This window comes from Macrotis lagotis, chromosome 8 (assembly GCF_037893015.1).
Source record: "Macrotis lagotis isolate mMagLag1 chromosome 8, bilby.v1.9.chrom.fasta, whole genome shotgun sequence".
NCBI classification, from domain to species: domain Eukaryota; kingdom Metazoa; phylum Chordata; class Mammalia; order Peramelemorphia; family Peramelidae; genus Macrotis; species Macrotis lagotis.
In genome coordinates, this window is record NC_133665.1 from 176,992,650 (window position 1) to 177,008,686 (window position 16,037).

The window sequence follows — 16,037 nt, forward strand, 5'->3', positions numbered from 1 at the left end:
ATAGAACCCTACAGAATTTCTGGGTTAGGAAGTAAGACACAGAAAACATAGATGATCTCTAGCATATAAGACTGAAGAGAATTGGTCAAAGAAATAGGAAAAAAAACAGTAAACAAAGAGCATGAAAGCTGAGGGAGAAAATCCAAAGGAGGAGGTTGTCCACAGCAACAAAACCTAAAAGTCAAGGAGAATGAAATTTGAGATAAGTCAACAAGTTGGAAATTTAGAAATTAATGATCTTATTCTATGACCATTTAGCAACTGAAAAATGAATTATATTTTCATAGATTTGACAAAGTTCTTTATGTATTTTAGATGAGACCTTTATCTGAAAAACTGTCTATAAAAATTTCCCCAAATGTTCTACTTGCCTTCTAATATTGGCTTCATTTGTTCAAAAACTTTTTAATGTAGGGTAATCAAAATTACCTATTTTTATACCTCACTCTGCTCACTATCTCTTACTTATAAATTGTCCGCCATTCCTTAAAACTGATTAATATACTTTGTGATCTTCAGTTTTCTTTTCTTATCTCTCTTTATATCAAGTTCAGTAGCCATTGACATTATCATGATAAACAGTGCTAAGATATCAGTCTATGCCCAGTTTCTGCTTTCCTGTTTTCCCCAACTTTTTATCAAATAACAAATTCTTATCTTAAGTCTTTACATTCACCAAATACAAGGCTATTATGTTTATTTACTACCATAAATTGTATGTCTTTTCTATTTATTAGCCCAAACCAGATAGTTTTAATAATTAATTACTACTTATATAGTTTAAGATCTAGTACTGTTAGGGGTAGCTAGGTGGTGCAGTGGATAGAGCACCAGCCCTGGAGTCAGGAGTACCTGAGTTCAAATTCAGTCTCAAACACTTAATAATTACCTAGCTGTGTGACCTTGGGCAAGTCACTTAACTCCATTTGCCTTGCAAAAATCTAAAAAAAAAAAAAAAGATCTAGTACTGCTAAACCTCCTTTCTTTACATTCCCTAACTGAGAAATGGCCAAAACATGAACAGGCAATTCTCCAATGAAGAAATCAAAACAATTTATGGTCATATGAAACAACTCTCTAAATCCTTATTGATAGAGAAATGAAAATTAAAACAACCTTGAGATATCATTTTATACCTACTAAATTGGCAAAAATGATTGAAGGGGAGAGTGACAAATGTTGGAGGCAATATGGAAAAATTGGGACACTAATTCACTGTTGACAGAACTGTGAACTGATCCAATCATTTTGGAGAACAATCTGGAATAAGTTCTACAAGTTATTGAACTACTTAAACCCTCTGACTCAGCAATACCACTACTGAGTTTTTTTCTTAGATGATTATAGAATAAGGAAAAGAACCTATATGTTCTAGAATGATATAACAGTTCTTTGTAATGGCAAAGAATGGGAAACTGCAGGGACCCTATTGGTTGAGGAATGGCTAAACAAGTTTACAGCATATGATTGAGGAATGATCTTAGAAAAACCTGGAAGGACTTGCATGAAATAATGAAAAGAGAAATGAGCAGAACCAGGAGAACATTGTTTTATAGTAAGAATAATAATGTTGGAAGGACAACTGAGTAAAAGAAATAAGTTATTTTGATTATTATAAATACCCAAATTAAGTATAAAGGACATATGAAGAAAACTGCATCCAGAGAAAGAAGTGATAAATTAGAAGCATGTATAGAATAATTTTTACTACACATATACCCCTTTTTGTATTTTAATGTTAGCCAGCTCTAGGGGAGGGTGGGAGGAAGGTAGGGGGAAAAATGTTGTATATTTGAAGGGAAAAGCATGTTGTGCATAGTATATTTGAAGGTTCATGTGCAATCATCTTTTTTATTGCACTATGTCAAGGAAATCATGGCTTATTTTATAATTATGTTGTAATATAATAAAAATAAAATAAAGAAATAAAAGATAATCTAGTAAAGAACAGTATCAGTCAAGTAGAAAGCAAAATTCAACTGGCAAAAAAGAGAAATGAAGAAATGCAAACAGTGAACAGATAATTTTTCCCCCCTACAAGTTTGCTGGTAAAGGAGTGGAAACAAGATGCTTGGAGAGAAGACAGGTTCAAAAGAAAAGTACAGTGCTTGACAAAAAGAACTATTTCTGGTCTCATATAATATTAACACAATGACAAAGGGAAATCCTAATGACCAGCTGAGAAGTAATGGTCTGCCACCAACTGAGACTGGATGATATATCTAAAATAAGGTGGCTAGACTGTTTTTCAGAAGAAAGGTGAAGAATGATTGGGACTCCACGTTCCAAAGAGTGTCAGATGAAGTCATTCCATTAAGTTTTTGCGGGGTGGCTAGGTGGCACAGTGAATAGAGCACTGGCCTTGGAGTCAGGAGTACCTGGGTTCAAATCCGACCTCATACACTTAATAATTACCTAGCCGTGTGGCCTTGGGCAAGCCACTTAACCCCATTGCCTTGAAAAATCTAACCATTAAATTTTTGCTTAACTACTTTTCTTAGCTACAACAGAAAACTTATTTTAGTGCAGGATGGTGGAAGATAAAAGACTGTAATGTAAAAAGGCATGGGGGAGGGGTATAGCTAGGCAGCACTGTGGATAGAGCACCAGCCCTGGAGTCAGAAGGACCTCAGTTCAAATCCAACTTAATAATTACCTAGCTGTGTAACTTGGGGCAAATATCTTAAGCCCACTGCCTTGCAAAAAAGAAAAAAAAGAAGGCAACAGGACACCTATTAAAAATAAAATGGAAGGACTAAACTACATGACTACTCTTCTTTCCAACTCTTAAGATACAATTCATTTCTGATATTGTTGCATTTAAAAAATATTTAATATTCAAACAAAATCTCTCTGGATCTCTCTCAGGTTCCTCCTCTATAAAGTGGAAGAATTGGACCAATGCCTTCTGAGTTTCCTTCTAGTTCTAAGATGCTTTGTACCCAGTGAGGCCCGTCTCCATTGAGGACCTAAAATCAGAAGGGCTTGGATAATCCCAGAAGATTAATCAATCAACCAATACACACTGATTAAGTGCCTCCTAGTGGCAGGTGTTACATGGCCTTGATGATATGAGGCAGAAAGGTCAGAAGGCTTTGACACTTGCTCCCTAGGTAGCAGAGAAGTCTCAGTTTCTCTGAGTTTCTTAAATAGGTAAAAAAATTCTCATTTGTTTTTTCATCTGTTCTTTCCCTCTTTCCCTTTCCAGACTCACAGAGGACCTTGCTTAATTGATTATCTCTTTTTAATCTCCCAGTTGCAAACATTTCTAATCTAAAAAAAAAAGCACCCAAAAGGTCTTCTCTCATTCTCAAAATTCTCTTCTTTTCTTTTTTTCAATGAAAGATTTTATTTATTGAGTTTTACAATTATCCCCCTAATCTTGCTTCTTCCCCCCCCCACAGAAGGCAATCTGTTAGTCTTTACATTGTTTCCATGATATGCACTGATCTAAGTTGAATGTCCATCTCTCTTTTCAACAGAGTTCCTCCCCTTACCACCTCAAGATTCAGACAACACTTAATGAAGGATACCTGGCTTGACCACTTCATAGATGCCTGCCTTCAACTGTCTCTCAACTAAATTACTCCTAAAAGCCTCCTAATTACTCAAGATGCAGAATGAGACATACACATTTTTGGACATAGTCCACATAGAAATTTGTTTTGTTTGGCTGCACTTTGGTATTTGGTTTTTCTTTGTCTTTCAGCTGGGATTGAGAAAAAAAGGCAAGGGGAAAACGTAAAGGCTTATTAACTGAGGAGTGTTAACTCTTTTGGAGTCTCCTAATGGATTCCACCATCTCTAAATTGTAACATACAATGCTCTCCTGCTCAGTAATCTGAAGCAAAATTGGGAACTGAATTGCTCCTGCTCTTAATCCAACTCGACTACTCCCAATTTGTGGTGTTTGCTCTCCCCATCTTGGTTTCATCCTCTAGTTCTACTTTGGTCCTCCAAGAAGAGCCTTCTCCTGCTGCCACATCAAATCACTCGAGGCCTAGTTCCAAGACTATTATATTTCATCTTTTACTTGGGCAGTTGATAAAAAAGATGTGAAACCCCATACAGTTCTGTGACTAACAACAAAGAGCCCTCTGAGGACAGAGAATCAAGTTCAAGGCCGTAAGGGTCTTCAGATAGATCTGGGAAGAACCTGAGAACATACAGCATACAATGTCAAAGCCAGAAGTGACTGTTAGAACATGAAACACAGGACTGTCAGAAGTATAAAGGACTTTAGGTACCAGATTTTTGAATTAGCTATTTTTTTCAATAGTTAGGGTTCAAACATATCAAAGGTCACACAGGTAATAAAACTAGAAGACAAGATCAAAATACTAAATGTCAGCATCTCGAATTACAACAGCACCAATCAGACTTGTAATATCCCCCAAATGTAAATACCCCCAAAATGTAAGATAAACAAATAAAACAGAAATTTAAGTGACATAAAAACTGTTACCATAACAAAGAGGGAGAATGAGGCCAGAAACTCATGGTCAACAAACACTTGATTTCCCTGCCATGTCAACAAACAATTCTCAAAAGCCCCACACCAATTCAGGTATATGTAACAGGTGGCATTGGGTCATGAAGGTTCCAAGCAGCTTAAGTTCTAGGGGTAACTGGTTAGGAAGACTCATCTTCCTTGAGTTCAAATCTAGCCCAAGACAATTTATAGTCATATGCCCATGGGCAAGTTACTTAACCCTCTTTATCTCAGTTTTCCAAATGGAGTCACTAGTCCTAAACAACTGAACAGCTCAAATTGGCATCAGTTTTTACTTCTAGTCAGTAATGTGTCAGTAATGGAATTAGTCTTTTTCTTCTCCCTCTCCCACAACAACTTAACTAACTACAGAGAAGCTGATTACCAGTAAGTTGGTTACTGGTAGTTTTTAATAAAAAATAAATGGCTCTTAGTCTTGTGAAACCCTCTTCCATTTCTGCAGTGATGGTGGCCAAAGGTGCTAAGAATCACAATTTTTAGACTATCAACAAGTTTTAATTTGACTTTTGGAACTCTGACCTTGGCATGTATGCTTAAAAAAAAAAAAACAGAAGGATACTCTTCAGGGAGAGGAAAAAATGAGATGGGTATTATGATTTATCATATGCCAAAATGCAAAAACAAACAAACAAACATGATTTCTGTGGACATTTGGTCACTACATAATGCAGTTTTTGATATATCTGCAAAAAAATCATGAAAATAATTGCAGTTTATGCACAAAGGATGAAGTGGTAGAGAAATTCTACAAAGAATTTAATAAAAACTTACAAACCAAATCACCATACATTCAAGGTGGTTTTCATGAAAGGGTGGGGAAAAGTAAAATCAGGAAGAAATCCATGGCACATGGTTCAGAGAGAAATAATGAAAGAGATCAAAGACACATTCTTTGAAAAAGAACCAGTCAGGGCCAATATGACCAGAAAGGTTAATAATCAATCTTGGAAGGAATGTGGGAATCTGGGACACTAATACATTGTTGGTGGAGCTGTGAACCCATCCAACCTTTCTGGAGAGCTATTTGGAATTACACCTAAAGAGCAATGAAAACGTGCATATAACAAACGGGGTGGGGGCAGGGAAGTAAGATTGGGAGAACTGAAAACGAAAGAAAGAGAGAAAGAAAGAAAGAAACAAACAAACAAACAAACAAGCAGGGATGAGAATTCAGGGAAGCCTGGAAGGACTTGCATGAACTGATGCTGAGTGAGATGAGCAGAACCAGAACAACATTGTACACCCTAACAGCAACATGGGGGTGATGATCAACCTATTACCTTTAATTTAGGAAAAAAAGATTGATATCTTATTGTCTGATCTTGCTATATCTTATACTTTATGTTTCTTCCTTCAGGATATGATTTCTCTCTCATCACACTCAATTTGGATCAATGTACAACATGGAAACAAAGTAAAGACTGACAGATTGCTTTCTGTGGGGGGTGGGGGAGGGGAGTAAGATTGGGGAAAAAATTGTAAAACTCAAAATAAATAAAATCTAGGGGCGGCTAGGTGGCACAGTGACCCTGGAGTCAGGAGTACCTGAGTTCAAATCTGACTTCAGACACTTAATAATTACCTAGCTGTGTAGCCTTGGGCAAGCTACTTAACCACATTTGCCTTGCAAAAAAACAAACAACAAAACCCTAAAACAAAAACAAAATAAATAAAATATTTAATTTAAAAAAAAGAGTTATGCTAATGTAAGCTATTGAAGAGCTGACCCTGCAAATATCTCTGTTATCATTTTCTTGTAGTGGTTCTAGTTCCCATCACTGAACAGCCAACACATTCAGTGTAGAAACCACAACCAGTATTGAGGAAAATGCAAATAAAAGTGAAGACAATTTATTTTGGAAAATTAAAAAAAAAAACACCCAGTCAGATTGATGATGTATATGTATATATGGTGAGAATGAGGTTAAGGGATCACCTAAATTGGGGAGATCTGATCTCCTGTAGTGGTAGCCATAGAAAGCCCAGCACCAGTTTGATAAGTCTCCAGAAGAGAGAAATACAATTGCCTAAGGAGGGGAGGCAAACCTGCTGAGGTTGGAAATATGGAGCAGGTTGCCAATCAATATTGAAAATCTGGCTTGTGAATGTCTGAGTTTAATACTACTCTGGGAAAAATTGGAAGATATAGTAAAAAAAAAACCCATATACAAGGGTGCTGGAAATGACGAATACCAATTCAAATATAATTTATTTTATTCTTTATGAGCTTTCACTGAATCAGCTGTGCTCAGTCATATCACAGATTTATCATAGCTAGGACTGAAATAAATCTTATAAATTAGGGGGAAAATGCCATGCAAATGAAGCAATTAAACTCTGACCTGTTGAAACAAACAATTTACAAACTAAAGTTACCCATAAATTTAACCAATGGACATTAATCAAAAGAAAATGCCTCCATCGGTCTTAGAGAGATGGCTTCCAAAGGCTACAAGTTAGAATATAAACTTATTTGCAAAAATCTTACTAATAAGGTTGATGGATTATTTTAACAGTTATCTTCTTACAAAAAGAGAAAAAATGGTGGAGGGCAAAACAAATTTAAAGACTTAGAAAGCATTCAGCCAAGTAAATTTATCCCAGGGATCTTTAAAGATGAAAATGGAGGGAGAACAAAATAAAAACTATTTGCACTAACAACTACAAGGGACCTATCCTACCCAGACCCAAGGGACTTACAGAAAAGTTAGAAAGAACACTACAAAGAACAAAGCTGGGAAAAGTCACTGGATTCAACCAAAAACAGCATCAAACATACAATTCAAGAAACATACACTTGGAGTAGGTGGCAAGCCAAGTCATTGACCAAGACTGGATATGACTGGATGCTGCCTTTCTGGTGCCCACAAAATACTAAAAGACTGATGGGAAGGTTTTCAATGTCCTTTTTGCATAGTTTATAATTTAAGGAGGTGCATGGGCAAGAGTTGCAAAGAATGAACTATTTTTTTGCTATCTGCTTGTACCAATGGAGGTGGTAGTCACTCTGATGAGACAGATAACAGATGCCAGGTATGTATAACTTCCAAGGGCTATTCCCTCCAGCAACCAAGATCAACTATAACCCTTCCATACCTTCTTATCCAGGCAATTTTTGTCCATGTTCTATTATTTTTCCATGAAAAAATTATCCAAGCTGCAAAATGAAGCTGATTCTATTCACTAAAAATTCATAATAGTTGAGTTTTTGTTGCTATCAAATAAACTTTCTGCTGAACCACAGTGAATTCCCTGTGTCTTTTCCCCTAGAGCCACTGCTCTAAATCTTTCTTCTTTCAACAACCTACAGTAATTACAGCAGAGGCCACGGAGACAAGACCAAAGTCCTTTGGCTATCCTATCTCCATTCTTTCTGTCTTTTTAAGATCTTCCTCATCCCTACCTCCTTTCCTTTGACCGCAAGAGTCACCTCAAAGAGTTCAATTCAGAGACTTGTTCCCCTCTACAGATTTCTGAGTCCTCTACTAAGACCCACCTGCTGATATTGAGTTGCCCATTAATTCTTAGACCATTTTTGAGTTTTCATTGAAAGAATGAAAAATCACCTACTAAGAGCTTACATATTTAGGCACTCTGCTAAACTAATAATAGAAGAAAACAATCAATATGTAATAAGAAAGAGACAGCCAGAGTGGCATTTTGGTTGCAGAAATAACAGAGATGGTGGTGAGTGAAGTGATTAAAATGTCTTTTCCAGGAATGGCAGTGATGATCTGAATACTGATCCCAGAGTTATTAATGGAAAGGGAGAAGGAAAGAAGAGAACACTAAACCTCATGGAAAGATTTAGAGTGCCCTGTTGGAGAAGCACATGGTAAAGAATAAGAACATGGCTAGAGAGCAAAGTACTGGAACTGAGTAGGGTCCGATTAGACACATAGAATTCTAGGGAGAACTTCAGTGCCAATGATTCCAGACTGGGCTAAATAGGAGTTTATTGTTATGGTTGTAGGACACTGGTGATCAGACTTACTAGAGTTGTGCAAACACAATAGCATGTTTGTACCTAAACATATGCAAATAGATAGTAGTTTTTAAAAATACATGTAATTTAAAACCAACTAAAGTTGCTTTTTTTTTTTAAAGGCTTTTGCAAGGCAATGAGGTTAAGGGGCTTGCTTTTGCAAGACAATGAGGTTAAGGGGCTTGTCCAAGGCCACAAGCTAGGGAATTATTAAGTGTCTAAGGTCAGATTTGAACCCAGGTACTCCTGACTCCAGGGCTGGTGCTCTATCCACTGTGCCACCTAGCAGCCCCTAAAGTTGCTCTTTCAAGGGCATTTGTTCTAGTGAAATAAACAGAATCAAGACAGTAAAACTGAATACTGTGTAATTTCTAAGCACTAAACTTGAGTCCTGGAAGCAAGACAAATAAACGCACCTCATCCTATTCACCAGAAAGTTAGAAAACAAAGAATGAATGTGTAAGGCTGCAACCTTTGGGAGACAAAGCTGATACAGGAGTGCTTTTATTCTGCTTTTCTTTTTTATTGTTGTTATTCTTGTTACAAGAGAAAGTTCATTTGAATATAGAAAGAAGAGGGCAAATCCAGGAGAGAATGGAAGAGAGGGGAAGGGGAGGGGAGACTCCTGCTCTGTAAAATCTAAGACACAAATATAAGATCTTTAATTTATTCAATATTTTTAAGACTTTTCCCATTAGCTAGTTCAATAGTAAATAACTGATAGACATATAAACAGACCAGTGTAACAAGTGAAATATGAACCAGAGATCTTAAAATAGAGCTCCACTGCCCCCTGAATATCACTATAAATAATAATAATAATAATCTATATACATAGGGACAGAAGAAAGCAAACTTTTCTTTGTATTCATTTTTGAAAAACCATTTAAAAATTCCCTGATAAAAGAGAAAAATCTCTCATAAAAAATTAATAAAACTAACAAAGAGGAATCAACAATATAAAAAAATATATATATATATATACACACACCAGTCTGCTATGAACTTTATGTTGCTTATGTTGCTATTTATTCTATCTCTCATGTTCTTATTCTTCAAAGACTGTCTTGGACACTAACATACACACCCACAGAGATACATAGACACAAAGAGACAGAGACACACACACACATACACACACACACACACAGCTGTGAGGGAGAAACCTTAAGTAGAAATGGCCGAAAAATTTGTAATAGGGAAGGAAGAAAAACCCAAGAAATGGTCTGCTAAACACTTCAGATTTAGAGGGAGCAGATTTCAAAGGTTCAGAAAAAGATAATATTGTACTGGACTGGGATAGAAATAGAACCTAGGGAGACGAAAATCAAACAAGAGAAGAGATTTTTAAGATCATTTTCTAGAGGCAGTTAATAGTGTGAATAGAGCTCTGGATCTGTATTCAGTAATATCTAAGTTCAAAGCTGACCTCAGACATTTATTAACTATGTGAACATGGGCAAAAGTCGCTAAACTTTTGTCTGCCTCAGTTTCCTTATTTGTAAACTGGAGGCTGTTGTGAGAATAAATGAGATATTTGTAAACTGCTTTGCAGATCTTAAAGTAATAAATAGATCACACACACACACACACACACACACACACACACACACACACACACACACACACACACACACACACAGCTTCCCAGAAAGAAAAATGAAAGTTTTCACTCAGTACTCCTCTGGCTGAAGGGAAGAAGGAATGAATACAGGGATGGGAAAAAACAGAATAAACATGGCTAAAAAGTCAAGTCCAAGGAGGAAAAAAAGAACCTAAATGCCTGTACAGAGTTCAAGTCAATAGGCCCAGCTGAACAACATCTAAAGGAACACAAACAACTGCAGAGTTATTAACAGTAACTGTGAATGATAATGTAAAAAAGAAAACAGGTTCTGCAGGACTAGGAAAAGGCAAATACTTCAATTTTGGTAAAAAGGAAAACAGTGGAATCTGCATACTATAACTCACTGGGATTAATAATAATTGAACGTGACATTTTATTTCTGGAAAAATCATGTAACATATCATATTAAAGAGATGGTTAATGAATTCTTTAAAAGATCATGATGATGATTCCAACAATATGATTTCAAGCACACTTCTTGATATAGACTTTCTTTAAGATAAAAATGAAGTCCTATTTTAAGCATGAGAGAGTAACTTCAACAATTCAAGGTGTCCACAATGTGGCTTAGTTTGTCCAAAATAAACATGTGTGTGTGTGTGTGTATCTCTGTGGATGTGTGTATCTCTGAGGATGAGGGTATTCAAAACAACTATGATCTTAGCCCCCAAGGGTGCCCCCATTAAAAAAAGGTAAACCAACCAGAAAGGAGGCAGTGTTATTCAGAAATAAACACAAGACTGCAAAAGGTTTCTAAGAAGTCAGATGACATCAAAGCTATAATCTTGCTCGTTCTAGGTCTCTCTGGCTACCATCTTACCAAAAGCAGCTCAATAATCACATTCAAGCTGAGATGTGGCTTGTCTAGTCGTGGCATCCAAGCCAAAATTGAGAAAAAGTGGGTCTCTTTTTTCTTCTCAATTATCTGGGGTTCCCAGTTGCTTTGTGAACATTTCATTCTATGTCTCCCAGGATTAAGATCATTTTCTTTGATCTAGAAAAAATGTAACAAATTCACTTTCACCACAAAACTGTAAAAAAGTTGCTGTCTCCTTTTCTCTCTCATTTGGTTCTTACTGGGTTCCTGTACCACATAGCATCTTAAGCTTTCTTTAACTGTCCATCACTCTTCTAACAGAGCTAAATCCCTTCAGCAGCTCACTCTTCTCACAAAACCCAGATCAAGTCACGCTTCTCCATTGGCCCTCAGTTCCATCTACAAAAGCTTCACTTCCCGTACTTTTGGGGGATTGAGGTATTTACTCCAAATATGAATGTTTGTTCATTTGAAATGTAACTATTTTTTCTCTCCTTGGATAAAGATTTCTCATTCTTTACCTTATTTTCATCCATTTAACTCATCTTTAATATTCCAATTTAATGATTACAAAAAATTTTAAGCACTAATAATCTACTGGGATCCAGAATAACAATTATATGAAAGAGTCCCTCCAACACTAAAAGAGTTAATACTTATGATGTTTTAAGATTTGCAAAGCAGTTTATATTTTATCTAATTTGATATTCCTGTAACTCTGGAGGTGCTGCTATTCTAAACCATTTTACACATGAAGAAAATTGGGGCTAAAACAAGTTAAATGATTCACTGGGATAAGAAAATGAACAGCATCTAAAAAGCAACATTTGAATTTGTGTTTTCCTAATTTCAAGTGAGGCAGCCAGTTCTCTCCACTCTACCACCAGGCTGGAGGCTAACTTTCTGATCTATGTGTCTCTCCCTTGATTCCTCCCAGATGTCTCCAAGAGGATAAGAGTCAACATATAATGTTGGTCGTTTTATGCACGAATATTCACTTTTTGAAGTATAGATTGTTATAAAGCATTCTTCTCCTAATGCTGTATGGCAAAAAAAAAGTCAGGGACAGCTAGATGGCACAGTGGATACAGCCCTGGCCCTGGAGTCAGGAGGAACTGAATTCAAATGCAATCTCAGACACCTAATAATTACCTAGCTATGTGATCTTCTGCAAGTCACTTAACCCCACTACTTTGCGAAAACTAAAAAAAAGGAAAAAAAAGTGAAAATTACTCAAAAGATGAAGGAGAAGCAAGTGACAGGCATTGTCAGCCAAGGAGCATTTATTTAGTGCCTACTGTAGATGTTTCCTGGGGATCCAAAATAACAAAGACAGTCTCTGCCTACAAGGAGACTCCCCTGAATGGTGGAGACAATAAACAAATCTGTATGAGCAAACTACATATAAGAAATACAAGCAAGGAACAACCAGAAAGTAAACAGCAGTAAGACAAAAAAAAAAGGCTTATGGTTGTTCAGTCATATCCAACTCTTCATGGTCCCATGGACCCCAGGACCTTGGGTCCTTCTGTCCTCTATTTCCCAAAGTCTGTCCAAGCACCTGTTGCTTCATTCATCTCATCCTCTGTTATCCCTTTCTCCTTTTGCCTTCCATATTTCCCCACATCTTTTCCAATGAGTTCTGTCTTCTCATTATGTAGTTAAAGTATTTAAGCTTCAGATTCAGTATTTGACCTTCAAGTGACTAGCCTGAATTAATTTATCTTAAATACTACTCATCTGATCTCTTTGCTCTTAAAAGGCACTCTCAGAAGTCTTCCTCAGCACCGCAATTCAAAAGCATTGTTTCTGTAATGCTCATCTTTCCTTTAAGTACAACTTTCATAGTCCTACATAAATTGCTACTGGAATAACTATAGCTTTGACTATATGTGAACTTTTATCATCAAGGTAATATCTTTAATAATAAAAAATTAACTTTTTAGTCTGCTGTTCAGTTTTGCTATAACTTTTCTTCCAAGGGACAAGCATCTTTTCATTTACGGATACAGTCATTGTCTGCAATGATCTTTGGATTCAAGTGTAAGAAACCTGACAAAGCTTCCATTTCTTCTCCCTCTATTAGCCAGAAAGTAATAAGACTGGTTGCCAAGATCCTAGATTCTTTTTTTTTTTTGATGTTAAGCTTCAAGACAGCTTTAACACTCTCCACTTTCACCTTCATCAAGAGAATTCTTTATGGTATTTTCAGAATGACACCCTCTGCATATTTGATGAGACAGCTGAAATTTCTCCTGGCAACCTGAATTCCAGCTTTTGATTCATCCAGTTGGGCATTTGACATAATATACTTTCAATTTAAATAATTGAAGTAACAACATACAGTCTTTTGGCATTCTTTTTTTCCAATCTTAAACCAATCAGTTATTCCATGTTCTGTTCTACCTGTTGCTTCTTGTTCCAAATCCAAGCTCTTTAGGAGACAAGTAAGATGATCTGGTACTTTCCTCTATGGAGGATTTGCCACAATTTGTTGTGAACACAACGTAATAAAGGAAGCAGAAGTTGGATGTTTTCTGAAACTCCATTGTTTTCTCGGTAATCCAGTTAACAGAAGATGGGATTTTGGCTAGGATTTGAAGCCAGGAGACAGAGATGAAGAGAAAAAGCATTCTAGGTGGAAAGAGGCTACAAGACATTGCAAAGGAAAAATTAATTAGAAACATATAAAAGATGTCAATATAGAAACAGACAGGAAAAAAACAGTATAATCACAATGGGAGCAAGGGACAAGCACAGTTGTGTTCACTACAGTGTGTTCTACTGATATGCACAAGACGTCAGAAAAGAACATGAAGAATATAATAAAATGGGTGAATCTCCTACGCAGTGATTTTTATGGAGGGACACAAGCAAGAGTAGTCCAAGATGGGAAGGCAGAAACCTGCATTATAAGAGAGAGTACTCACATGATTAAATCGTAGTGACAAAGGAATCCTGAAGTTCCAAAACAATTTCAGTTTCTCTGCTTTTTTTTAATGGGATTATTTAATTATAGTCCAGTCCCCAGAGAACATCAATACAATCAATTAAACTTAATTTACAACAAGTAACTTGTAAATAATTTATACTACTGCCTAAAAAGATATAGTTTGTCAATTCCTTCTGCTCTATACAGACCAAGTTCCTCTCTCCAAACATTTCCAGACACTTTTCCTTTTATCCAGTGGTGGTAGTAATATCAACTCCATTCTGCTGTTTTCAATCTGCATTACTTTATAATGTTCTAACCCGGTTTTCTTCCTATTCATATTTCTGAATCTCTATTCAACTGGATTATTTTCCTCAAGTCTTTTAAAACAGAAGGCGGTTGATATGTTGCCTATACAGTCAAAAAAGGTCTCTAGATAATTTCCCCTTTTCTTCCTCACCCAAATCACTTTTTTGGCTAGAATTTAATTCCTTAAAGTGCCGCATCCCTTTTGAGCCTAAGTACTATAAAGAATTTCAGGCTGAAGCATTCTAATCTATTCTTTTCCTGAAATATCTGCTCTCTTAAAGCCTAAAGTATATCACCTGATAGTTATTTAATTATCAACAAGCATTTATTGAGCACCTCCCAGGTGCCAAGCACTGTGCCAGGAGCGAAGGATTTAAGGACAATGACACAATTTTTACTCACAAGGAGCTTATAAACAGCAAAAACATAAAGCTCCTAAATGCAAATAAAAACAGTCCTAACCCTGAGAGACCTACTATGGACAATGCCATCAACATCCAGAGGAAAAAAAACTATGGAGTCTGAATGCAGAGCAAAGCAGATTATGGTCACTTTTTTAAACTGCTTTTATGTTTTTCCTTTCTCTCCAATGGTTTTATTCTTTTCCCCTATTTCTTTTTTCCCTATTTCCCTGATTTACTCTTTCACAACATGACTAATATGTAAATATGTTAACATGTACAACTTTTACCAGATTGTTGCTGCCATAATAAGGGAGAAGGGCGGGTGGTAGAAAATCACAAATCTGCAAATGAATGAATGTTGAAAAACTACCAATGTATGTAATTGGAAAAATAAAAAAAAAATTTCAATTAAAAAAAAAGTCCTAGATGCAGATGTCAGGAGCTTTGTAGTTCTAGGGCCTCTCAATTCTTTGATCTGGGTCAGAGCTAGAAGGTTCACCTGTGGAATGCTCTGCCTGCTTGGGTCATTAGGTGGCAGCAGTGGATGGAGAAAGACGGACCTCGATTCCAGACCACTCAGACTCATCATGCTGAGTTCCAATTTGACCTCAGATCTTTACTTAGCTCAGTGACCCATGTTTAAAGGCAGCCCATACTACTGAGCCATCTCTGAAGGAATGGGGCAGAAGAACAATTCATATTTAGTGGAGAGGAGCAGAACAATTATAAACCATTGGGTACATAAAAAACCATGAGATGAGGCCTTGCTTGCATCATTGTAAAAATAAACTGTAAGGGGCGGCTAGGTGGCACAGTGGATAAAGCACAGGCCCTGGAGTCAGGAGTACCTGGGTTCGGATCTGGTCTCAGACAATAATTACCTAGCTGTGTGGCCTTGGGCAAGCCACTTAACCCCATTTCCCTTGCAAAAAATAAAAATAAATAAAAAATAAATAAATTGTAAAAAAAAAAAGTCCTTAAACATAAGGCCAGTTGGGAGGGGAAAGCAACAAAGTCTTTAAGCAAGAAAGTCCTGGGGTTCAAACCATCCATAGTAACCACTGATTAAGAAGAAAGGATATGGATAAAGCACCAGCCTTGGAGTCAGGAGTACCTGGGTTCAAATCTGGTCTCAGACACTTAATAATTACCTAGCTGTGTGGCCTTGGGCAAGCCACTTAACCCCATTTGCCTTGCAAAAAAAAACTAAAAAAAAAATCTAAAAAAGAACGGAAAGAGAGGAAAGAAAGAAAGAAAGAGAAAATGTCAACACACATATGTATATAAAACAAATAATTTTATTAGCTTTTTTTAAGTTAGTCAAAAATTGGAAACTAAAGGGTTGCCCTATTGAGGGAGAGAGGAAGGAGGGCTAAAGATATATATATGGCATATAACTGCAATGGGAAATTACTATGCCATCAGTAATAAACAATTTTAAAGGAAAATG

General features: G+C 36.5%; 1 protein-coding gene across 8 annotated transcripts in view; it reads right to left on the reverse strand.

Annotated features, from left to right (window-relative positions):
- Window positions 1-16,037, reverse strand: part of SLMAP (sarcolemma associated protein) — a 141,318-nt gene that overhangs the window by 90,957 nt on the left and 34,324 nt on the right. For 4 of the 8 annotated variants that reach the window (XM_074198887.1, XM_074198885.1, XM_074198888.1 and 1 more), the window contains exon 2: window positions 10,946-11,119. The exons of the other annotated variants lie outside the window; for them this stretch is intronic. In XM_074198887.1, the coding sequence (XP_074054988.1) occupies window positions 10,946-11,119 (174 nt within the window). The remainder of the gene's footprint in view (window positions 1-10,945; window positions 11,120-16,037) is intronic. 8 annotated transcript variants of the gene reach the window in all.